Source organism: Enhydra lutris, unplaced genomic scaffold (genome assembly GCF_002288905.1).
Source record: "Enhydra lutris kenyoni isolate GAN:26980312 unplaced genomic scaffold, ASM228890v2 scaffoldscaffold39, whole genome shotgun sequence".
NCBI classification, from domain to species: domain Eukaryota; kingdom Metazoa; phylum Chordata; class Mammalia; order Carnivora; family Mustelidae; genus Enhydra; species Enhydra lutris.
This window is the reverse complement of record NW_019154123.1, coordinates 19254378-19280572: the sequence shown is the minus strand read 5'-3', so window position 1 is coordinate 19280572 and position 26195 is coordinate 19254378. Positions and strand designations below refer to the sequence as shown.

General features: G+C 35.5%; 1 protein-coding gene across 1 annotated transcript in view; it reads left to right on the top strand.

Moving 5' to 3' along the window:
- The window catches only part of LOC111154994 (stromal antigen 1), a 432305-nt gene that overhangs the window by 275716 nt on the left and 130394 nt on the right, over window positions 1-26195 (top strand). The window contains exons 8-9 of the mRNA XM_022514974.1: window positions 5232-5383; window positions 7594-7667. Of these exons, the coding sequence (XP_022370682.1) occupies window positions 5232-5383; window positions 7594-7667 (226 nt within the window). The remainder of the gene's footprint in view (window positions 1-5231; window positions 5384-7593; window positions 7668-26195) is intronic.

Genomic DNA, 26195 nt, shown 5'->3' with positions numbered 1-26195 from the left:
TTTGAGGAGAGGGAGTTTTATTTCAAGGAGTTGGCTCACACAATTGTGGGAGCTGGCAAATTTGAAATCTGTAGGGTAGAACAGCAGGCTAGAAATAGGCTGGAATTGTACAGTCCTGAGGCAGAAATTGCTTCTCCAGGAAACTTCAGTATTTTGTTCTTAAAGTAGTCAAGTAACTAGATGAAACCCACCACATTGAGGGTAATTTCCTCTGCTTAAAACCAACTGATTGTAGATGGTAACCATGTCTACAAAATACCTTCACATTAACACCTGGATTAGCATTTGGTTAAATAACTGGGTACTGTAGCCCAGCCAGGTTGACATATAAGGTTGACGATTACAACCTCCCTTGTTTCCTCATGCCCTTCTAGCTACATTCCCTACATTTTCTTTATGATAAATCTCAACTGTTTCTATTCACTGTCTTACTCTCCTCCTATTCTGTTTAAAACCCACTCCAATCAGTTTTCTGTTTCTGCCATATCCCTGTCTCTGCTCTTGATTTGTCAGCAATTACCTTCTTACTGTCCAAATCACAGGGAATCTCCCAGATGTCATCTTTTCTTTCTCAGTAGACATAGATACTTCTTCCTTCTTGAATCACTATCTTCACTTATTTCTGGAATACACAGTCATAGTGGATCTTAGAAAGCTAAACTGTAAATATTGAACTATCTCAAAACTCAATTTTTAGACCCTTTAATCTTTTCTGTCTTTATTCACTCCTTAGTGTGTAAAGTAAAAACCTATTCCATAGTTTTATTATTTTTATCAAAAAATAATGATAGTGGAAGAGGTAATATAGTCATATGATTTAAAATTCAAAATAAAAAACTATGGTAAAATGTCATTTTTCCACCCATGGCTCTCAGCCATCAAATTCTCTTCCTTGAAGACAACCAGTTGCCAGTGTCATATAATTTTTCTGAAGATTATGAATATAATAGCATATACATACTCAGTGAGAGGCAGTATGGTGTAGTGCCTAAGAACTTGGGACTATGGAGCACGACTGCCTGTAATCAAATTCTCTCTCTGCCAGTTACTGGCTATGTAACTGGCAAGTCTCATAGCTGATCTGGGACTCAGTTTTCTTCTATGTACAAAAGGAACATTTAAAATATACTTGACAGAGTTGTGAGGTATATGATAAGTATGTGTAAAGAGCTTAGAAGAATGACTGATACATAAAAACAAATAGCACATTCCTTCTTTTTGCATAAATGATAGCATGATATACATACTGACAGGCATCTTGCTTTTTTTTTAATCAACAAATATCTTGGTGGGCTTTTCTTTTCAGTACAAAAATTATGCCTCGTTTTTTCTAATGGCTGAATAGTTATTCATTGGGTGGATGTACTGTCTAGGTTTATGTCTCTAAATAATAATGTCTTTGATGATGGCTTCCATATGTATAGCTATTGGATACTTCCACTTAGATACCTAATAAGCACAAAGCTTTTTAATTACTCTTGCCTTTTCTTTTTATCTTATTTCCTACATTATAATGTATCATGGGTTTTTTTTTTTTAGCTCTATCTTCAGAATCTCTCTACCTATTACAATCACTTTAATCTCAGCCAGCATTGCTGTAGTGAGCTGCTCAAATCCAACAACTTGAGATCATCATTGTAAACTTCTGGCAAAATATTTTCAGCTTTCAGTGTTCTTCCATGTGGTCGCCTTTTTTCCACTTTTACTCTTCTGTAATCTGTTCACACAGCAGTTTTAAATCTAAATCAGACTGTTTGCCATTCACACCATATTTTCCAGTGGATCTTTCCTCATTTAAATTTAATTCCTGAGTTCTAACTAGATCCTAGTGGAACTCTTATAACCTGGCCTCTTGATTTCTTCCTTACCCTTACTTACTGCCTCTACCTGTTTCTGTGTTTCAGCCACACTAAATTCCTTGCTCTTTTATGAGTGCTCTCCTTATAACATTTTATCTCATAACCTCTGTACCTTTTACTCCCTCTACCTGGAGCACTGTTCTGTCATATGATCACATGCTCATTCCCTCACTTAATCTCATATGTGAGCTCTGCAAAGTCACAGTCACAAGCTGCCTGACTACCCTTTTTATTCTCTAACGTTTCAATCATATTTTTTATGATTTTTTATCATACTTTAAATATGATTTAAAAATCATTTTTATGATTTTTTAAAATCATATTTTAACGTTTTAATCATATTTTTTAAAAAAATCATACTGTATTTTTCTTCATTGATTTTTCATTAACTTTTTTCATTTGTATATTCTACATTTGTTTGCTGTCGCTCTACACTAGAATGTAATAATTATGAGGGTAGGTACTCTCTGTCTCATTCACTTTTGTACTTCTAATATGTAGAACAGTGCTAAGTACATATTGGATTGATAAATGACTGAAGAAGCACTAAATAAGTGTTTATTGAACTCTCTGTGGTAAAAGACTAGTTTTTTAATTACCAGTCTGTCACAACCTAATAGTTTTGTGAAATGCAATAAAATGAAGTATATGTTTCTCAGTGTCATTTTAATATTAAAGTCAATAGACATAAGATCACTGTCAGATTGTTATAAAAGTTTCTAAAAGCTTACTTTCATGTTTGTACTGATAATAAGCTGTTAACTGACTATTCGTTGTCTGCACCCATTTGTGGACCATATTATGGGTAGCACAACACTAAAAGTTTGCCATTCTGTAGCTGGCATTTAAAATTCGAAACCTAAAGGAAGTATTTTTCTCTTTGGTAAACAAGGAGAAGCTGCTTCAAAGACAGTGGCACAGAATCCAGGCAGAATTCTTGTAGGATTATTAATTTTTAAAATAGTTCCTTTAGTAATATCAGTAGAATTAAATTGGTGCTCCCTCTATGCTGGAGGGAGTCTTTTTCACTGGACTCAGACATCACAATTCCGATTTTATGTCTCTGGCATTAAATTAGAAGTCTCAGGGCGCCTGGGTGGCTCAGGCATTAAGCATCTGCCTTTGGCTCAGGTCATGATCCCAGGGTTCTGGGATCGAGCCCCACGTCAGGTTCCCCACTCAGCGGGAAGCCTACTTCTCCTTCTACTCCACCTGCTTGTGTTCCCCCTCTGCCTCTCTCTCTCTCTCTCTCTCTCTCTCTCTGTCTGTCTACATACATACATACATACATAAACACATAAATAAATAAATATAAATAAATAAATCTGTCTTTAAAAAAATTTTTTAGAATTCCCTCTTCAGTAACTTTAATTGCTAAAATGTTGGTATGTGAAATGAAAATTCAGCAAAGTTTAAGTTTTTACAGATCAATAAGCAGTGCTCTATCCTATCTAATACTTATGTGAAAATTTATGGATCATTTGCTTTTCTGTTTTAGTATGTTGATTTTTTATGTTTATATATCTAGGATGGGAGGAGGTTAATTACAGTGGCCGTTGAAGTTTGGGATTTGGGTTCACAAGGAGATATATAGCTAAAAGCAAAAGTCCCTTTGTTTAAAAAAAGATTTCGTTTATTTGGGAGAGAGAAAGAGTGCCCATGCATGTGAAAGTTGGGAGGAGGGGCAAAGGGAGAAGGAGAAGCAGACTGCCAGCTGAGCAGAGAGCCCAATGCAGGGTTTGATCCCAGGACCCCAAGATCATGACCTTAGCCAAAAGCAAACACTTAACCAACTGAGCCACCCAGGCTCCGCAAAAGCAAAGGTCTTTAAATTGAATAAAACCTGTGTCTTGGCTTCCACTAGTTAATTCCAACCAGCTTGGTATTAATCTTAATGCTTTTTGACTCCTTAATTTACAAGTCATTTTGTTTTGGGGATTTAGAAGTATGTACTGAATTAAGCTCCATTGGGTATGATTTTGTATGCTCAGGGAAAACTCTGTTACACTATTATCCATAACTTGGGTAAGGTGAATGCCGTATATCCCTCCTATCTTTGACCTATTCTCCTTTTTTATACAGATTAATTTAAAAAGTACTTTTAACTTTCTAAGTAGCATCAGATATCCTATTGACAATGTATAAAACATTGTAAAATCATTATCCTGTATTTTGAAAGACTATTTCTTAGTTTACTATATTGAGACACTGTATATCAGGAAAAAAATTTTTTATTAAGTGTATTTTTAAGTCTGCACTAACTTAAATACATTTGTTTACATCTTGTTTTACATTTTAGCTTAAAGGCAGTAATCACTATTAATTTGGAGTTGGCAAATTCAGATAGTTTCAGGTTGGCAAATTGTATGTGTGTATAGATGATAGATATAGATAGTATTCTGTATATTTATGTGTGTAATTAAAGGGAAATAGTGAAGTTTTAAGAGAAATGCATGTTCATATATAGTTATGGATATGTTTGCAGATAAGTAGATCAGTATTCCAAAACACTGATCATTTCATTTTTTATTAATGTACATTCATTCATATTTGCAGATAAATAAATAACCTAGAAGAAAAAAAAAGGGAAGTTGCTTTACCTGCACAAACTCTTATTCCTTTACCGATATTTTCTACACTATCACCATTTCAATAATGAAAATAAATATGAATAGAGAAAAGTTTAAGGTTTGTGTCATACCTGTTTCTCAGATGACTTGAAATAGAAGTTTGAAAATATTTAAAGATTTGCAAATATAGGTGAACATTTAAAAGTACATTGACACTGTGGGAAAAATAGGTCAACCAGAAGTTCACAGTGTACATTTTTAATTAATGAGTTTGGTAGGATCTGTATTTCAGAGTTTGGAGGTTATGCCGTTCATTGAGGTGAGGAACAGCAGGCAGAGAACCGTCTTTCTGGTTAAAGATCATGAATTGATTGTAAACATCGAAGGCGTCTTTGAAGTGTCTGAGTTAAAGGTATTAAAGAAGCAATTGTATATACACAGAATTTGTGGTCAGAATAGAGTTCTAATAGGCTTGGTTAGTATGTCCTCACTAAAGTAAGCATGTTTGAGGGTGGAGAAGAGGGGTTGTTAAATCTTTCTTGCTGATAGTTTGTGGCTGTTTTTAAGTGGGAAATGCCAGTGAAACAAGCTATAGAGACACTGAGGCACAGAAAATTATCTTGCAGCCTAAGATGATGACTTTATTTCTATAAAATAAGTTTCTTTTTTTTTATTGTGACTGAGTTGTAAACAAAGAAACTGACTAGTTTCTTTCCTTCATCCGTTTCCATTATAAATTTGTAATCTTACGGATGAAGATCTGATTAATGGGTGAATACCATAATATTCCTTTATTTCATAGCCATGAAGCTCATGACTGCTTTGGTGAATGTTGCCTTAAACCTCAGTATTCATCAGGATAATACACAAAGACAATATGAAGCTGAGAGAAATAAAATGATTGGGAAGAGAGCCAACGAAAGGTTGGAGTTACTTCTTCAGAAACGCAAAGAGGTAGGTTTCATGTTTCGTATTCTTTATAAAAAGGTGTATATGTATTTTTAATCTTATTTATTTAAGTTAGATTTTGTAATCTCATACTTTTCAAATTAACCTGGAACGTCAGCCAGTGATTATCTGAGTGCTGTCTGAGTGCTTTGTCCATGACTTTCATGTGTGTCTGTCTCTGTATTTATTCTTTCTTTAAAGACACCAATCATATTGGATTTGGAGCCCACCTTACTCCAGAATGACCTCATCTTAACTAATTATATCTGCAGAAGAAAATCCTAAAACAGTCCTCCTTTCAAAAGAAGATAGTCTGGGGGTTAGGTAACTGAGGATTATCAGACTATGAGTTCAGGAAACATAAATACTAAGGTCAGAGCTGGGGATCAGCAAAGCTGCATTTCCAAAAGAAAGCCAAAGACTGCTTATTAGTTAATAAATAAGGCATTCCTGTGAATAAGGTTGGTTCTAGGTTTACACTGAAATTTCCATATATATGCTGAAAGTGTTTCAAACTGGCTTTTTAGTAGGTAACAATTTTATTTGCCCATTAGGAAATAAAATTTTAAATCTAGAGTATTAGTCTGTATTTTAACTTGAAAAAAGAATAATACCATATTGCTGCATATAAATTATCAATGAATAATGGGTTATAATAGACATCAGGAAGCAGCAAACTTACGCCTAAATTATTGCCCATACTGTATGAGGGTGTTAAGATTGCTATCACAGATACCACAAACTGAGTGGCTTACAGAACAGAAATTTATAGTCTCACAGTTTTGTAAGCTAGAAGTTGAAGATAACTCCAGTTTCTCCATGACTTTATGTGTGTTTGTCTCTAAATTTCTCCTTTCTGTAAAGATACCAATCATCTTGGATTGGAGGCTCACCCTACTCTAGAATGACACCATCTTAACTAATTACTTTTGCCACAATCCTATTTTCAAGTAAGGTTTGAGGTGTACTGGGGCATCAGGACTTCCATCATACAGATATCTAAGGAACACAGTTAAAATCATAAATACCACACTTGAAATATTGTGAAAGTAAATTTTGGAATTGTGCATCAGTAAGTACTACTAACCAAACTGTATGCCTCTTATGAATTAATTTTTTATGTAATAAATACAGCGAAAGTAATTTTTTAAACTTACAGTATGATACAGTAATTTGATGGTTTAATATGTAAGTATTCCCAATCTTATTTCCATAAACCTAAAATAAAGCATACAGCAAAAGAGTAAGTCAGAAAGTATTTTATTCTCACATTCTTATATGTAATAAAAGCAAATATTTCCTTTTTTTTGTTTGTTTTTTTGTTTTTTTAAAGATTTGTTTATTTATTTGACAGAGAAAGGGCACAAGTAGGCAGAGCAGCAGGGAGAGGGAGAAGCAGGCTCTCCGCTGAGCAGGGAGTCCGGTGCAGGACTGGATCCCAGGACCCTGGGATCATGACCCAAGCCAAAGGCAGCCACTTAACTGACTGAGACACCCAGACATGCCTAAAAGCAAATATTTCACTGAGTATTACCACAGAACAAAGTATAATAAGAAATACCACTTGGGATATAATTTTGTATCATTGCTATTATTCCTGTTGAGCAATGAATAAGCTCAAGCTTTAATTCTAATCAGTAGTATTGCCTAAATTTTTTATCATTGCTGAACTGTTTAATTGTGTTGCTGCATTCCACCACTAATGGCAAAGATCCTTCCTATCTTCTACTATGCCATCTATATTGGGAACTTGGTCTACTCTCAGTTATGGACAAAACAGTTGGAGAGTATTATTTGGATACTTCAGATAGAATAGTAAGTTTCTTTTACAGTGGCAAATATCATAATTAAGGCTGACCTATTACCAAGAGAGGCAAAACAAGCCAGGGACCTGACTTTGTTGGAAGAGGTATAGAAATTGAAGCTTCTTCCCAAAGCAGGTCATATTTGGGGGATTGGAATCTGGCCACAGTTAGCCACACCACTCCTTGTTAGTCACTGCATGTATATTTAAAGAGAGACAAAGAGGTTCTAAAGTCAGTATAGTAAAGCTGTTGAAGTAATACAAGAGTACTCGTAATTTCTGACATCTGTTGAATAATAAGTTAGAAAAAGCATTGATAATTACCAAGAATCAGAAGAACCAGGAATTAAAAATAACTGAAACTGTACATTTCAGATAAAATCAGGATTTAATTTTTTTCTTTTCATTTCAGCTACAGGAAAACCAGGATGAAATTGAAAATATGATGAACTCTATTTTTAAGGGTATATTTGTTCATAGATACCGGTAAGGAATTTTATAAATCACTTTAGATTTTTCACCTAAATAATTGATTGCTTCTTTATAGTCCTAGGTAATTATAAAAATATGAAACTCCCTAATTACTTGCTTTGTTTTCTGATAAATAGTTTTGTCTATAAAGGCTAAATAAATATCATACTGTTGTTGTGAAGGAAATTGTATCACTACCACACTCTTGAAAATTCAGAACATATACAGAGGTATTCAATGTACTTACATTTGTACTAATGGAATAGTAATTAATATGATATTATAAAGTTAATATGATCTTAGGAAAATGTGATTGTCTTGGTATTTGAAAAAAAAATTAATACCCTACTTCCTGCCTGTGATGCTCTTCTTGTTCTGTGGTCAGATTAACCCAAAAGTCTTTTAAAAATACCTCTGTGACAGAAAAGGGCACCTCTGTAAATAATCAAGAGCTCTTCTGTACCTTCAGCTATACAGATGAAAATAGAAACAAAGCATTTACAAAGTATTCTTGTCATATTCCATGACAAACAAGTTTAGTTTATCTTTCTCTGAACTTTAAGATTACTAATACATTATTGAGCAGCATATTTCACAATGAATGAATCATATACATATACTCGTTACTTTCTGTTAATTAGGCATGATATGATATATGTTTAGGTAGATACACAGATAATAGAAGAACTATTTTTAGATAGTTTTTTAAAATTTGAGATTTTAACTGGCCAGTTAATTTGAAGTTAGTTAAAACAAGGAAATCTATTTTTTAAAAAAGAAAAAAATGTAATTTTGATATTTTAACTTAAACATTTTGTTTTAATTCAAAACATAAAAAGATGTTTTGATCTTCTTGGTATTGATTCAAAGAAGAACAAAACAATAACTCAAAAAGATACATGCATCCCTGTGTTCTTTGCAGCATTATTTATTACAGCCAAGATATACAAACAACCAATAGATGGATGAGTGGATAAAGAAATTGTATATGTGCTTGTATATATACAATGGAATATTATTCAGCCATTAAAAAATAATGAGATCTTGGGCGCCTGGGTGGCTCGGTTGAACAACTGCCTTTGGCTCAGGTCATGATCCCGGACTTCCAAGATCGAGTCCCGCATCAGGCTCCCAGCTCCTTGGGGAGTCTGCTTCTCCCTCCAACCTTCTCCTCTCTCATGCTCTCTCTCATTCATTCTCTCAAATAAATAAATAAAATCTTAAAAAAAAAAAAAATGAGATCTTGCCATTTGCAACAATACGGATGGACCTTAAGAGCATTATGCTAAGTAAAATAAGTCAGGCAGAAAAAGATAAATATTGTGATATATATGGACTCTTGAAACAAAAAACCAAGCTCATAGATACAGAGAACAGATTGGTGCTTGTCCGAGTCAGGATGGGTGGGAGAAATGGGTGAAGAGGGTCAAAAAGCAAGAAGAAAAAAAATACGGTGCACTACTCAACAACCCAGAAAATAGTTGATTGTTAATCTAGTAATTTGTGGTTATCTTCTATATTATTAGGGAATTCAGGCAAGTTTAGTAAACTTGCACTGAACTTCCTTAATGGGTAATGGAACTTTTAGAAAAAAACCTGGAAGATGAAAATACACCGGGAAATTCTGTTCAATAACTGATTAAAAAAAGATACTGAGAGAGACTGTACAACCTGATAGGGACACATAACTCCCCCCCCCCCCGCCCCCAACACACACACACACACACACACACATGTCCTAAAGTTGGAGATATCTGCAATTTGGGGAACTATTTCAACCAATTAAAAAAGTAAAAACCACCTGTCTTTTTAGGAAACTTAAAAATAAGAAAACAGAACTGTTTATATTTACAAATTTACCATATTCAGCTCTCATACTTGATTTTCTGTTACCATTTTACTTTAGCCTGTTCTAATTTTTGTTTATCTGAAAACTACTTTATTTCACCTAAAAAAAAAAAAAAATAGAGCCAACGCCTTTACTTCGAGTATGGAATGTTTAGAGTTTCATATCCTCTTTTTTGCATAAACTATACATTCTATGAATTATTGAAAAATTAATTTTTTTGAATTTTAAAAAAACTTTAATTATTTTTGAGAGAGAGTGAGTGTACATAAGCAGTAGAGAGAGGGGAGAGGTAGAAGCAGACTGCCTGTTGAGCAGGGAACCTGATGCCAGGTCCCTGAGATCATGACCTGAGCCAAAGGCAGACACTTACTGCCTGAGCCACCCAGGTGCCCCCTGAAAAATTAATTTTTAAAAATACAAGTTCTTCCACATACCTGTCATGCAGTCTTTTTTTTTTTTTTTCTAATTACAACTTGGTAGAGGTTTAATTTACATAAAACAAATTACACGATGTGATACAGTGATTTATAAGAAATACATATTTGGTCATTTGGAACTTTCAGTCCTATCCCCAGGCTCTGAGGAGTGGAGGAGGGCTGGAGATTGAATCAGCTATTTGCAGTGACATAGTTAATAATGAATATGCAGTGAAGCCTCCATAAAAACCCATAAGATTGGGTTCAGAGAGCTTCTGGGTTGTTGAACACATGGAGATGCGAGGAGAATAACACACCTGAAGAGGGCTTAAAAGTTCTGTTCCCCTTTCCCGTGCATTGCCTTATGTATCCCTTAATCTGGCTGTTGATTCAAATTCTTTATCATATCCTTTAATGAATTGGTAAATGTGACTAATTGTTTCCCTGAGTTCTGTGAGCCACTCTAGCATATTAAGAATCTAAGGAGAGGTTGCCTGGGTGGCATAGTTGGTTAAGCATTTGACTCTTGGTTTTGGTTCAGGGTGATCTCAGAGTGGTGAGATTGAGTTGGGCTCCATAGTCAGCACAGAGTCCACTGGTAATTTTCTCTCCCTTTTCCTTGCTCTTGTGTTCTCTCTGTCTTTCCCTCTCAAATAAATCTTAAAAAAACAAAAACAAACCTAAGGAGCAGGTGGTTGGAACCTCCAATCTGTAGCCCATGAGTCAGAAGGATAAGTAACAAAAGCCTGGGGCTTCAGACTGCCATCTAAATTGGGGGAGTAGAGAATAGTCTTGTAGGACTGAGCCCTTTATCTGTGGAATCTGATGCTGTGTTCAGGTAGAGAGTGTCAGAATTGAGCTGAATTCTCAGAAACTAGCAGGAACTATTGGGGTGTGTGTGTGTGTGTGTGTGTGTGAGTAAATGTGTGTGTGCGTGAATGAGTGTGTGTGTGTGTGTGTGTGTGCGCGTGTGTGTGCAGGGGAAACCCATGCCGCGTATTCAAATTGGGCCCAGAAATACAAAAAGAGTTGGTATCAGACAACAGTTAAGTGCATAAGTTGATGAGTTTTGACATATATATATATATATATATATATATATATAGTTTTAGAACTACTACAGACAAGATAATGAATATATCCATCATCCTCAGAAATTTTCTCTTACCATTTTGTAATTCCTCTCAACCTTGCCAGTCTCCGCCACTTCCATCCTCAAGCAGTTCTTGATTTGCTAACTGATTTGTTTACACTTTTAAGAATTTCATAAAAATGGAATTGTACAATATGTGCTCCTGATTTTTGTTATTTTTGTCTTTATCTGACTTTTTTCACTAAGCAAAATTAGTCTTTCAGGATGCCTGGGTGGCTCAGTTGGTTAAGCGGCTGCCTTCGGCTCAGGTCATGATCCCAGGGTCCTGGGATCGAGTCCTACATGGGGCTCCTTGCTTGGCAGGGAGCCTGCTTCTCCCTCTGCCTGCCTCTCTGTCTGCCTGTGCTTGCTCGCTCTCTCTCCCTCTGTCCCTGACAAATAAATAAATAAAATCTTTAAAAAAAAAAATTAGTCTTTCATCAAGACGGTTAAATGTAAGTTTTCATAGATGCCCTTTATCAGGTTGAGGAAATTTCCCTTCTATTCTTTTTCTGAGGTTTTTAATTAGAAATGGGTCTTGAATTTTGTCAGATGCTTTTTTACATCTGTTGAGATTAGTATATGCAGGTTTTCTTCTGTAAGACTATTAATATGAATTGAGTTAGTTGAATTTCAAATGTTAGCCTTAAATTCTTGAGATAAATTCCTCATAGTCCTGTTGTATTATTCTTTCTATGTATTGTTGCATATGATTTCCTGAATTTTCCTAAGAATTTTGCTTCTTTGCTCAAGAGAGATATATCTCTTAACTTTTTTGTTTTTATCAACTGTCTCTGACTGCTTTTGAACCACGGTAATGTTGGCTTTTTTGAACGATTTGCAGTGTATTTTCTCCTTTTTAATTTTCTGGAAGAGTTTAATAGTATTGTTACTATTTTTCTTCAGATAGGTATCATACCATTGGGGCCTAGAATTTTCATTGTAGGGATGCTTTTAAGTGCAAATTAAATTTCTTTAATAGATACAAGGCTCATACAAGGCTGTTCATTTTATATCTTAAAAGAAAATGATACATTGATCTAAGTTATTAAATTATATCCCACAACTGTCAGCATAAAGTTGTTCATAATATTTGTGGTTTCACATCTCTTGTATCAATTGTATTTATTTTTCTTAAAAATTGAGATTTGGGGAGGAAGAGTTAAGATGGTGGAGGAATAGGGGAACCTTAAGCTTGCCTCCTCCCTTAAACACAGATAGATAAATATCAAATCATTATGAACACCCAAGAAATTAATCTGAGGACTGAGAGAACAAAACTGCAAGTCTTGTCTTACAAGTAGAATCGTGGAATGTAGGAACTCTGAAGAGTTGATTTGGGGGATATAAGAACTATGGGTGCTGCAGAGGGGAGGGATCCCTGCTTATGGAGACTACTACAAGGTATTATAAGCAACAGAGCGTAAAATCTGAAGTTTTAGAAGCCTGTCATCACAGGAGTCATGCCTGCCTTAGTGGTGATCCTGTGGGGAGGGAGGGCAGAAACCCATGAGTAGGCAGCATAATCTGAGGATACCCTAGGTCACACAGAGAGAAAGTTGCCCTACTTGGAGTGCATTTGGTACAGGTGCCATTGATCTGCCCTCTTCCCCAACATAGGAACAAAGATACCAGATCAGAGCAACAAACCTTGGCTCCAAGTTTGTGCTCCAGTTTACCATAAACTCCTAAGTACTGCATGGTCAGCTGACTATTTTCTGGGACCAACCAGCACTGGCCACAGCACAATAAGACCCTCCTCCAGATCAGCACAGGTCCCTGCCTGGGGGAGGGAGGGTGGTCTCTGAAGTTTGGGTTTTTAAAACACAACTTCACCTGAAAAACACAAGAGTGCGGTGCCAGCTGACATGTGGAGAGCTCAGGCACAGAGAGGCTGAAGGGATCTGATGGAAGCTGGGGACACAGGAGGGGTGATTGTTTGCTCCTCTGTAAGGGCTTCCTGAGGAGTGGCTGGCTTGAGCTCTGCTCTCCTCAAACGAGACAGCAGGGTAATGCCATTTCCACCCCACTCCCACAAGTACTAACCAACCTCAGTGAGAAAAACAGCACCACCAAGGGGAGCCTGAGTCATGTAAACCAAATCCTGCACCCCACTCTCCTACCGCCCCCACCCCAATTCTACAAGTGCATCTTCACTAGATCAAGTCCCCCTGAGAATCCAGAGTATCGAGCCCCTCCTTGAAAAGACCAGCACAAACCCCTACCCATATGAAGTCTGTTGATCATAGAGTGCTAAAAAGCTTTAGCTTTGGGAGAAATAGGATCTAGCTTCCTTTTTTTTTGTTTGTTTAAATTCAATTAATTAACATGCAGTGTATTATTAATTTCAAAGGTAGAGTTCATTGATTCTTCAGTCTTATGTGCTCATTATATCATGTGCCTTCCTTAATGTCCATCACCTAGTTACCCCATTCCCCCCCACCTCCTCCTCTCCACCAACCCTCAGCTTGTTTCCTTTTGGTAAAGAGAGTTTTATGGTTTGTACCCGTCTCTGATTTCTTCTTATATTTTTTCCTTTCTTCCTCTATGATCCTCTGTTTTGTTTCTTAAGTTCCATATATGAGTGAGGTTATATGAGAATTGCCTTTCTCTGATTGACTTATTTCATTTAGCATAATACCCTCTAGTTCTATCCACGTCATCGCAGATGGCAAGATTTCATCCTTTTGATGGCTGAGTAGTATTCCATAGATATAGATATAAATATAGATATATATTCCATTCATATATATATGTATATGAGTGTGTGTGTGTGTGTGTGTGTGTGTGTGTGTATCCATGTGTCTTCTTTATTCATTCATCAGTTGTTGACACTTGGCCTGTTTCCATAGTTTGGCTACTGTAGACACTTGTGCTGTAAACATTAGGGTGCAGGTACCCCTTCAGATCATTACATTTCTGTCTTTTGGGTAAATACCAAATAGTGCAATTGTTCAACTAGGGTAGGTAAGCTCTATTTTCAGCTTTTTGAAGAACCTCCATACCTTTTTCCAGAATGGCTGTACCAGCTTGCATTCCCTTCCATAGTGTAAGAGATTTCCCCCTTTCTCTGTATCCTTGCCAACATCCGTCCTTTCCTGACTTGTTAATTTTGGCCATTCTGACCGGTATGAGATAGTATCTCATTGATTTTGATTTGTATTTTTCTTTTTTTTTTTTTTTTAATATTTATTTATTTGACAGAGAGAGATCACAAGCAGGCAGAGAGGCAGGCGGAGAGAGAGGGGGAAGCAGGCTTCCCGCTGAACAGAGAGCCTGATGTGGGGCTCAATCCCAGGACCCTGAGATCATGACCTGAGCCGAAGGCAGAGGCTTAACCCACTGAGCCACCCAGGCACCCCTGTATTTTTCTAATGTTGAGTGATGTTGACCATTTTTTATGTGTCTCTTGGCCATTTGTATTATCTTCTTTGGAGAAATGTTTTCTGCCCATTTCTCGATTAGATTATTTGTTCTTTGGGTGTCGAGTTTGAGAAATTCTTCATAGATTTTGGTTACTAGCCCTTTATCTGATAGGACATTTGCAAATATCTTCTCCCATTCTGTTGGATGTCTTTTGGTTTGTTAGAACACTCATGAAGGAAATTGAGGAAGGCACAAAGTAATGGAAAAACATTCCATGCTCATGGATTGGAAGAACAAATATTGTTAAAATGTTTTTGCTGCCTAGAGCAATGTACACATACAACCAAAAAACCATCAAGTTTTTTACAAAGCTGGAACAAATAATCCTAAAATTTGTATGGAACCAGAAAAAAATCCAAATAGCCAGAGGAATATTGAAAAACAAAACCAAACCTGGTGGCATCACAATTCTGGACTTTGAGGTATATTACAAAGCTATAATCAACAAGACAGTATAGTACTGGCACAAAAACAGGCACATAGATCATCAGAACCCAGAAGTGGACCCTCAACTCTGTGGTCAACTAACCTTTGACAAAGCAGGAAAGACTATCCAGTAGAAAAAGGACAGTCTCTTCAACAAATGGTGTTGGGAAAACTGGACAGCAACATGCAGAAGAATGAAACTGGACCATATTTTTACACCATATGCAAAAATAGACTCAAAATGAACGAAAGACCTATTTTTAAATTTTTCTTAATTTAATCTTTTTAATTTGCATTTTAAAAAATTTTTTAAATGTTTTTTCTTGCGATGAAAACTTTTTTCTTAAGATTTTATTTATTTGAGGGGCACCTGGGTGGCTCAGTGGGTTAAAGCCTCTGCTTTGGGCTCAGGTCATGATCCCAGGGTCTTGGGATCGAGCCCCACATCGGGCTCTCTACTCTGCAGAGAGCCTGCTTCCTCCTCTCTCTCCCTGCCTGCCTCTCTTGCCTACTTGTAATCTCTGTCAAATAAATAAATAAAATCTTAAAAAAAAAAAAAAAAAGATTTTACTTATTTGAGAGAGCATGAGTAGGATTGAGGGGCAGAGGGAGAGGGAAAATTAGACTCCCCCACTGAGCAGAGAGTCCAGTGCAGGGCTTGGTCCTAGGACCCTGAGATCATAACCTGAGCTGAAGTCAGATGTTTAACCAATTGAGCCACTCAGGCACCCATATTTTTGTATGTATATTAATTTTATCTTTTGGATCTAGCTTTCTTTAACAAGCAGGATCTAGATTTGTTTTCCTGAACAAAATGACAAGATGGAGGAATTCACCCAAAAAGAAAGAACAGGAAATAGAAGTAATGGCCAGGGATTTAGTTAATACAGATACAAATAATATTTGAACTAGAATTTAAAACAACAATTATAAGGATACTAGCTCAGCTTGAAAAAAGTATAGAAGACACTAGAGAATCACTTACTGCAGAGATAAACAACCGAAGATCTAGTCAAGCTAAAATTAAAAATGCTATAACCGATGTGCAAACCCAAATAGATGTCATAACAATGAGGATGGATGAATCAGAGGACTAAATCAGTGATATAAAAGATAAAATTATGGAAAATAATGAAACTGAAGTGATGAGGGAAAGAAAGGTATTGGATCACAAAGGAAGACTCAGGGAACTAAGTGACTTCTTAAAATGTAATGGCATTCATATCATAGATGTCCCAGAAGGTGAAGAAAGAGAAAAAAGGGGCAGAAGGTTTATTTGAGCAAATTATAGCTGAAAACTTCCCTAATCTGAGGAATGACACAGACATCAAAATCCAAGAAGCACAGAGAAGTCTTATTAAATTCAACAAAAGCTGGCCATCACTTAGATATATCATAGCTAAATTCACAAAATACACATACAAAGGCAGAGTCCTGAAAGCAGCATGGTAAAAATATCCTTAACCTACAAGGGAAGACATGTTAGGTTTGAAGCACATCTGTCCACAGGACTGTGGCAGGCCAGGGGAGAATGGCAGGATATATTCAGTATACTGAATTCAGTTCAGTATACTGAATCTTACACCTAATGGGGAAAATATGCAGCCAAAAATAATGTATTCAGCAAGGCTATCACTCAGAGTAGAATGAGAGGTAAAGAGTCTCCTAGACAAACAAGAACTAAAGGAGTTTGTGGCCCCTAAACCAGTCTTACAAGAAATATTAGAGAGGAATCTCTTAGTGGGGGGAGAAAGACAAAAGTAACAGACTAGAAAAGAACAGAACATCAGCAGAAACACCATCTTTACAAATAATAGAATAGAATACAAATAAACTAAATTCATATCTTTCAGTAATCACTCTGAATGTAAATAGACTAAATTCTCCAATTAAAAGACAAAGGATACCAGATAAAAAATAAGACCCATCTATATGCCACCTACAAGAAATGCATTTTAGGGGGCACCTGGGTGGCTCAGTCATTTGAGCATCTGACTCTTAATTTCACAATTGTGAGTGCAAGTCCTGTGTTGGGCTGTACCCTGGGTGTGGACCATACTTGAAAAAAAGATAGAGATTCACACCTAAAGACATCTGCAGGTTGAAAGTGAGGGGAGGGAGAATAATCTGTTATGCTGATGGACATAAAAAGAAAACCTGAGTAGCCATATTTATATCAGATAAACCAGATTTTAAAGCAAAGACTGTAAGAAGAGATAAAGAAGAGCATTGTTTCATAATTAAGGGGTCTGTCCATCAAGAAGATCTAAAAATTATATGTATATATGCTTTCAACTTGGGAGCATGCAAATATATCAATCAACTAATAACAAACATAAAGATACTCATTGATAATAATACACTAATGGTAGGGGGCTTCAAGACCCTACTTATAGTAGTGGGGTGTTAGATGAACAGATCATCTAAGCAGAAAATCAACAAGGAAACAAGGGCGTTGAAAGACACACTCTACCAGATGGACTTAACAGATACATTCAGAACACTTAATCCTAGAGCAGCAGAACACATTATTTTAGAGTGCACTTACAACATTCTCTAGGATAGATCACATACTGGCTCACAAATCAGCTCTCAGTAAGTACAAAAGGATCATGAACATTCTATGCATATTTTCAGACCAAAATACTATGAAACTTGAAGTCAAACACAAGAAAAAAATTTGGAAAGACCACAAATACGTGGAGATTGAAGAACATCCTACTAAGGAATGAATGAGTTAATCAGAAAATTAAGAAATTTTAAAAAGTGCATGAAAAGAAATGAAAATGAAAACATAACAGTCGAAAATCTTTGGGTTGCAGCAAAGTCAGTCCTAAGAGTGAAGTATACTGCAACACAAGCCTACATCAAAAAGCAAGAAAATTCTCAAATATACAACCTAACCTTACACATAAAGGTGCTAGAAGAGGAACAGCAAATAAAGCCCAAAGCCAGCAGAAGTAGAGAAATAGTAAAGATTGGAGCAGAAATAAATGATAGAGAAACAAAAAATACAGTAGAACAGATCAACAGAACTAAGAGCTGATTTTTTCAAAAAAATTAATAAAATTGATAAACTCCTAGCCAGACTTACAAAACGGAAAAGAAACACACCCAAATAAAATCACAAATGAAGGAGGAAAGATCACAACCAACACCACAGAAATACAAATAATCATTAGAGAATATTATGAAAAATTATATGCTAACAAACTGGGTAATCTGGAAGAAATGGACAAATTCCTAGAAACATACAAATTACCAAAACTGAAAAAGGAAGAATTGGAAAATTTGAACATTGAAGGAAATTGAATCAGTAATTAAAAATCTCCCAAAACAAAAGTCTAGCACCAGATACCTTCACAGGGGAATTCTACCATACATTTAAAGAAGAGTTTAATACCTATTCTTCTCAAGTTATTACAAAAAATAGAAATGGAAGGCGCAGCTATGTGGCTCAGTTGGTTAAACATCTGACTTAGTTTTGGTTCGGGTCATGATCTCAGGTTCCTGGGATTGAGCTTGGCATCAGGCTCCACACTCAGCGAGGAGTATGCTTTTTCTCTCCTTCTCTCTGTCCTTCCCCCTCACTCATGTGCTTGCTCGCTCTTTCTCTAAAATAAATAAATCTTTAGAAAAAAATAGAAATGGAAGGAAAACTTCCAAACTCCTTCTATGAGGCCAGCATTACCTTCATTCAAAAACCAGACAAAGACCCCATTAAAAAGGAGAATTACAAGCCAATATGCCTGATTAACATGGATACAAAAATTCTAAAGATACTAGCAAATCACATCTAAACTACATCAAAATAATTATTCACCTATTTCATGATCAAATATGATTTATTCTTGGGCTCCAAGAGTGATTCAGTGTTCATAATCCACTGACATGATATACTACATTAGTAAAAGAAAGCATAAAAACCATATGATCATATCAGTAGATGTAGAAAAAGCATTTGACAAAATATAGCATCCATTCTTTTTTTTTTTTTTTAAGATTTTTAATTTATTTGTGAGAACATGTTAGCATGAGAAGGGGAGGGGCAGAGGGAGAGGGGAAAGCAGGTTCTCGATGATTAAGGAGCCCCATACAAGGTTTGATCCCAGGACCCTGAGATCATGACCTGAGCCTAAGGCAGTCACTTAACTGACTAAGCCACCAAGGCACCCCAACAGCATCCGTTCTTGAGAAAAACCCTCAATAAGGGGTGCCTGGTTGGCTCATTCGATTAAGCATCTGCCTTCAATTCAGGTCAAGATCCCAGAGTCCTGGGATCAAGCCCCGCATTGCCCTCCTTAGTGGGGAGTCTGCTTCACCCTAGCCCTCTGCCACTGTCCCCGCTCATGTCCTCCCTCTCTGTCTCTCTCTCTCTCTCTCTTCCCCTTTCAAATAAATAAAATTGGAAAAAGTAGGGATAGATGGAACATACCTCAGCATTATAAAGGCCATATACAAAAGACCCACAGCTAATATGTCAATGGGGAAGAACTGAGAGCTTTTTTTGTATAGTTAGGAATGAGAGAGGGATGTCCACTCTCACCATTACTATTGAACACAGTACTAGAAGTCTTATCCTCAGTAATCAGACAACAAAAAAGAAATAAAAGGCATACAAATGGCAAGGAAGAAGTCAAACTCTCTTTGCAAATGATGTGATACTCTATATAGCCTGAAGGACCCCCCCAAAAAATTGTTAGAACTGATACACAAATTTAGCAAAGTCATAGGATATAAAATCAACATACAGAAATCTGTTGCATTTCTATACACCAATAATGAAGACACAGAAAAAGAAATCAAGGAATTGATTCCATTTACAGTTGCACAAAAGACAATAAGATACCTAGGAATAAACCTAATTGAAGAGGTAAAAGATGTACATTCTTAAAACTATAGAACACTTATGAAAGAGATTGAAGAGGACACAAAGAAATGGAAAAATATTCCAGGCTCATGGATTGGAAGAAGAAACATTGTTAAAATGTCTGTACTATCCAAAGCAATCTACTCATTTAATGCAATCCCTGTTACTATACCAACAGCATTTTTCCCGAACTAAAACAATCCTAAAATGTGTATGGAACCACAGAAGACCCCTAATAGCCAAAAAGCAGTCTTGGAAAAGAAAAGAAAAGAAAAGCCAGAGGCATCATGATTCCAGACTTCAAGCTATATTACAAAGTTGTAGTCATCAAGATAGTATGGTACTGGCAAAAAATAGACACATAGATCAATGGAACAGAATAGAAAACCGAGAAATGGACCTACAGCTATATGGTCAATTAATGTTTGACAAAGCAGAAAAAATATATCCAATGGATAAAAGTCTCTTCAACAAATTTTGTTGGGAAAACTGGACAGCAACCTGCAAAAAAATGAAACCAGACCACTTTTTTATACCATACTCAAACATAAACTTAAAATGGATGAAAGCCCTAAATGTAAGACAGGATACCATCAAAATCATAGAGGAAAACACAGGCAGCAACCTCTTTGGTCTCAGCTTTAGCAGCTTTTTACTAGACATATTTCAGGAGGCAAGAGAAACAAAAGCATAAGATGAACTATTGGGACTTCATCAAGATAAAAATCTGCCTGGTGGCAGAAACAACAAAACTAAAAGGCAGCCTATCAAATGGGAGAAGGTATTTGCAAATGACATATCTGATAAAAGGGTAGTATCCAAAATCTAGGAAAAAACTTAACAAGCTCAACACCCAAAAACCAGATAACCCAGTTAAGAAATGAGCAGAAGACATGAATAGACACTTTTTCAAAAAAGACATCCAGGTGACTAACAGACACATGAAAAGATGCTCAACATCACTCATCATCAGGGAAATACAAATGAAAACTGTGATGACATATGACCTTACACCTGTCAGAGTGACTAAAATTAACAACACAAGAAACAACAGATGTTGATTAGGATGCAAATAAAGGAGAACTCTCTTGCACTGTTGGTGGGAATGCAAACTGGTGCAGCTGTTCTGAAGAGCAGTATGGAGGTTCCTCAAAAAGTTAAAAATAGAACTCCCTTCAATCCAGCAATTGTACTCCTAGGTATTTAACCAAAGGTTACAAAAATACAGATTCAAAGGGGTTCATGTAACCAACCTATGGGCAGAGCCCAAATGTCTATTGATTAATGAAGGGATAAAAAAAAAATGTGGTATGTATATATACAATGGAATATTACTCAGGCATAAAAAGAATGAAATCTTGTCATTGGCAAGGATATGGATGGAGCTAGAGTATATCATACTAATGAAATACGTCCAAAAAAGACAAATACCATATGATCTCACTCATATGTTGAGTTCAAGAAACAAAACAGAGGAATATATGGGCGGGGGGAAAATAGAAAAAGAGATGGAAAAAAGCCATAAGAGACTCTAAGAGAGCAAGCTGAAGGTTGATGGATGGAGGTGGGGGAAGAATGGGCTAGATTAGTGATGGGTATTAGGAAGGTGCTTGTTATGATGAGCACTGTTTGTTATTTGTTAATAGATGCACCACTGAATTCTACTCCTGAAACCAATATTGCGCTGTATGATAACTAGAATTTACATAAAAATTTGGAAAAGAAAAAAATGAGATTTTGGTTACAGTGAACTTCTCTATTTTTCTGTTTTCTGTTACATTGATTTTTGATCTATTATTTCCTTTTTAATTCTTAATTTGTGTTTCATTTTCTCTGCTTTTCTCAAGGTGAAAAGTGAGACAATGATTTAAGGCCTATTTTCTAATATTGGAATTTATTCCTATAAATCTCTCTGTTAGTACTGCATTAGCTGTATCCCCTTAATTTTAGTATGTTGTGTTTCCATTTTCATTCATCTCAAAATGCTTTCTAATTTCCTTTTTGACTTCTTTGACCTGTGGTTTATTTAGAAGTGTAGTATTTAGTTTACAAATATCTGAGATCTTTCTGTTACTGATTTCTGATTTAATTCCATTGTAGTCAGAGAATATACTGTGTATAATTTGAATGGTTTTAAATTTGTTAAGATTTGTTTTATGACCCATATTGTAGTCTAGATAAGTGTTCTATTTACTCAGACAAAAATACATATTGTGCTTTTGATTTTAGGTCAAAATCATTTGGTAGTGTTCAGGTCCTTTCTATCCTTTACTGATTTTATCTATTCTTAATCATTAATGAGAGGGTTTTTGTAGGAGTACTTTTATATGCTTGATGCAAGTTATTATTACATAAATAATTTGAAGTTTTTTTATGCCTTTGGCTTTGTTTTCATTTTCTTAATGATACCTTTTGAAAAACAAAAGTTTTCAATTGGAATGAAGTCTTTTATTCATTTTTCTTTTCTGTACGTGCTTTTGATATATCTGTGAACATTTTGCCTAACCCCAGATTTTCTTCTGTGTTTTATTCTAGAAGTTTAATAGCTTAGTATTTTAAGTAAAAGTATATGGACTTTGTGTTTTATTCTAGAAGTTTAATAGCTTAGTATTTTAAGTAAAAGTATATGGACCATTGTTTGAGTTAACTTTTGTGTATATTGTGTTACAAGGTGTACCTCTGCTTTATACATATAGGTATTCATGTGTCCAAGCACCATTTGGTGAAAGGCTCCCTTCCTCCAGTTGAGTTTCCTTGGAGTTTTTTTAAATGGGCTCTAGGGTGGCATGGAGCCCAACAAGGGGCTTTGACTCCCAAGCCTGAGATCAACACCTGAGCCGAGATCAACAGTTGGACATTTAACTGAGCCACCTAGGCACCCCCCCTTTTTCTTAAGTGATCACTACGTCCAATGTGGGGCTCAAACTCACAACCCATAGATTAAGAGTCCCATGTTCTACCAACTGACCCAATAAGGTACTCCTCCTTGGAGCTTTTCTTTAAAACCAAATGAACACAAATGGAAAGATTAATTTATAGCATTTCTAATCTGTCTATCCTTAAACCTATACCATCCATATTGCTTATAGTAGCTTTAGAATAAATTTTTTTTTAGGTTTTGAGTAATTGATGTAGAATATGTGAGTTTAAATTTTACAGTGTGATGGTTTGATTTGCATATTTCGTGAAGTTACTGTTACAAGGTTTCCTAACACCTCAGTCATCTCACCTAAATACCTTTTTTTTCTTGTGGTGGTTTTGATTATATTTAAGCTTACTCTCTTAGCAACTTCCAAGTGTGTAATAAATACAATTTTATTAACTGTAGTCACAATGCTGTACATTAGATCTCCAGAATTTATTCATCTTATAAGCAGAAGTTTCTACTCTTTAACATCTCTTCATTTCTCTCACCTCCCCCAGGCTCTGGCAACCACCATTCTACTATATTTCTATGAGTTTGGCTTTTTTAGATTCCACATATAAGTAGATATACAGTATTTGTCTTTTAGAGTATGCTTTTAAAATTAGGTTGTGCTAAATCCTCCTACTTTGTTCTTTTTCAGAATTGTGACAATTATAGATTCTTTGTGTTTCTGTATAAATTTTAGGGTCAGCTTGTCAATTTTTACATAAATGTTTGCTGAAATTCTGATGAATATAATGACTCTGTAGACAAATTTGGAGATAATTGAATTCTTCACAGTATTAAATCTTCCAACCTATGAATATAGATTGTTATCTCAATTTGTTTAGATATTCTTTAATTTCTCCTAGCTGTTTTTTATGATTTTCAAGGTACAAGTCTTGCATTACTTTTGTTAAATTTCTAAGCATTTTCATTTTTTATTCTACTGTAAATGAAATTGTTTTCTTAATTTCTGTTCTAGATTCTTCCTTATTAATATATTAAAATGCAGTTCTTTTTAACATTCCTCCAGAATTACAAGATACTTTCATTTGTTATACCATTTTGAAATTTTGTTTGTTTTACAGGTTATTTAAGATTTTGCACATACAGATCATATGTGAATAAAGACCATTTTTATTCTTACTTTCTCAGTCTAAAGACTTTTTCTGTGTCTTTACTTTCTTTTTTTTACCCTCATTGCATTGGCTATAGAATCTCTAGTACAGTACTGAATAAAAGTAGTAAGAGAGGACAGCTTTCCATTTTTTCTGATCCTAAAGGGAAAACCATCAGTCTTTAATGCCATTAGCTTTTAAGTTTTACATTGTTATCCTTCAGCAGGATGAGTAAATTCCCCTCTAGCCTAATTTTGTTTGTTGTTTTTATCATGATTGATTGATTTGATTGTTTTGTTTCAGTTAAGATGAAAATACAGACTTTTTCCTTTATTCTGTTCTATTAATTGATCTTCAGATGTTAGGCCAGGTTTGCATTCTGGGAGAAATTCTGCATGATCATGATACATAATCTTTTTATTTTTTTTAATGCTCCTGGATTCAGTTTGCTAATATTATATTAAGGAATTTTGTGTCTACAATCATAATCTAGTTACTGGCCTTATAAAATACTCTGGGAAGTGTTCCCCTCAGCTCTATTTTCTGAAAGAGTTTATGAAAGATTGGTATTATTTCTTTTTTATAATTTGATAGGATTCACCAGTGAAGCATTTTAAACCTAGGGGCTTTTGGGGGTAACCATTTTCAATTTCTGATTAAATCTTTTGTTATAGATCTATCCTAGTTTTTCTATTTGTTAATTCATTTTGGTAATTTGTGTCTTTTAGACTATCTGTCCATTTCATGTATACTGCAGATTTGATGGCATAGCATTGCTCATGGTATTTCCTTACAATCCCTTTCATTTCTTCTTTTTTAAGATTTTTATTTATTTATTTATTTATTTATTTATTTATTTATTAGAGCAAGAGGGAGAGAGAGAGAGAGAGCATGCATGAGCAGGGGAAAGGGCAAAGGGAGAGAAAATCTGAAGCACACTCTGCACCATGCACGGAGTCTGCCATGGGACTCAGTCTCAGGACCACAAGTTTAAAACTTGAGCTGAAACCATGAGGTGGACACTTAACCAACTAAGCTGCCCAGGCACCCCATGATCTTCTTCATTTCTATAGGATTGGCAGTGATGTTTGTTTATTTCTTGTTTGTAATTTGTGTCGTCTTTCTTCTTGTCTTGGTCAGTCTAGCTAAGTGTTTATCAGTTTTATTACTCTTTTTTAAAGATTGAACATTTGGTTTCATTAACATTATTTTTAATTTTTTTTTGCTTAATCTTTTTTATTTCCTTCTTTCTGATTGCTGTAATTTTAATTTATTCATCTCTTTCTAGTTTCTTAAGATAGAAACTCAGGTTACTAATCTTATATTCTTTTTCCTTAGCTAGAATTTTAAGCTGTGAATTTCCCACAAAGCAGTGCTTTTACAACATCCCAGGACTATTGATATGCTGTATTTTAATTCTTATTCTGTATAAATTATTTCCTTATTTCTTTATGGTGATTTCTTCTTTGATGCATGGCTTATTAACATTAAATCTTTTATTTTCAGATATTTGGAGGTTTCCGTGAATTTCTCTTCTTAATTTCTAATTTAATTTTATTGTGATTACTAAATATACTTTGAAGGATTTCAGTCATTCCACATTTAATGGGACTTAGTTTTCCCCAACTAATTGAATCATTGAAAAAAACAATTTCTGTGCCAGAAAGCCATAGATTTCTCCTGTTTTAGAGAAAGGTTAATAACTTTCTATGACTAAATGCGTCTCATTTATTTTTGGTTGATTATCAGAAAACTAAAATGATTGTTTTTGTCTTAGTTGTTTCTAGGGGGGAGAACATTTACCAGCCACTTAACTCTCCCATTGCCTCATCTTCATTTCTTTTTTTCTTTTTTTCTTTAAGATTTTATTTATTTATTTGACAGAGAGAGATCACAAATAGGCAGAGAGGCAGGCAGGGAGAGAGAGGAGGAAGCAGGCTCTCCTCGGAGCAGAGAGCCTGATGTGGGGCTTGATCCCAGGATCCTGGGAATCATGACCTGAGCTGAAGGGAGAGGCTTTAACCCACTGAGCCACCCAGGCGCCCCGCCTCATCTTCATTTCTGAAAGATGTTTTCTCTTGGTATGGAATTTTAGGTTGACATTTTTTGTTTTTTTAGGACTTTTAAAGGAATTGATTCACTCACTGTGGTTTCCTTGTTTCTAACTAGAAAGAAATTTTATATATAAGATTATATACAAAGGCTCTGCCTAGGTTCCTGTGCCAGTACTGCTACCTGGCAGGCACCAATCTGGTGCAGTCTTAAGAATTACCTTCTTTGTCTTTTTTTTTTTTTTTTTAAAGATTTTATTTATTTTTTATTTATTTCAAAGAGACCACAGTGGGGTATGAAGAGGGAGAAGCAGCCTCCCCGCTGAGCAGGGAGGGAGCCCAACACA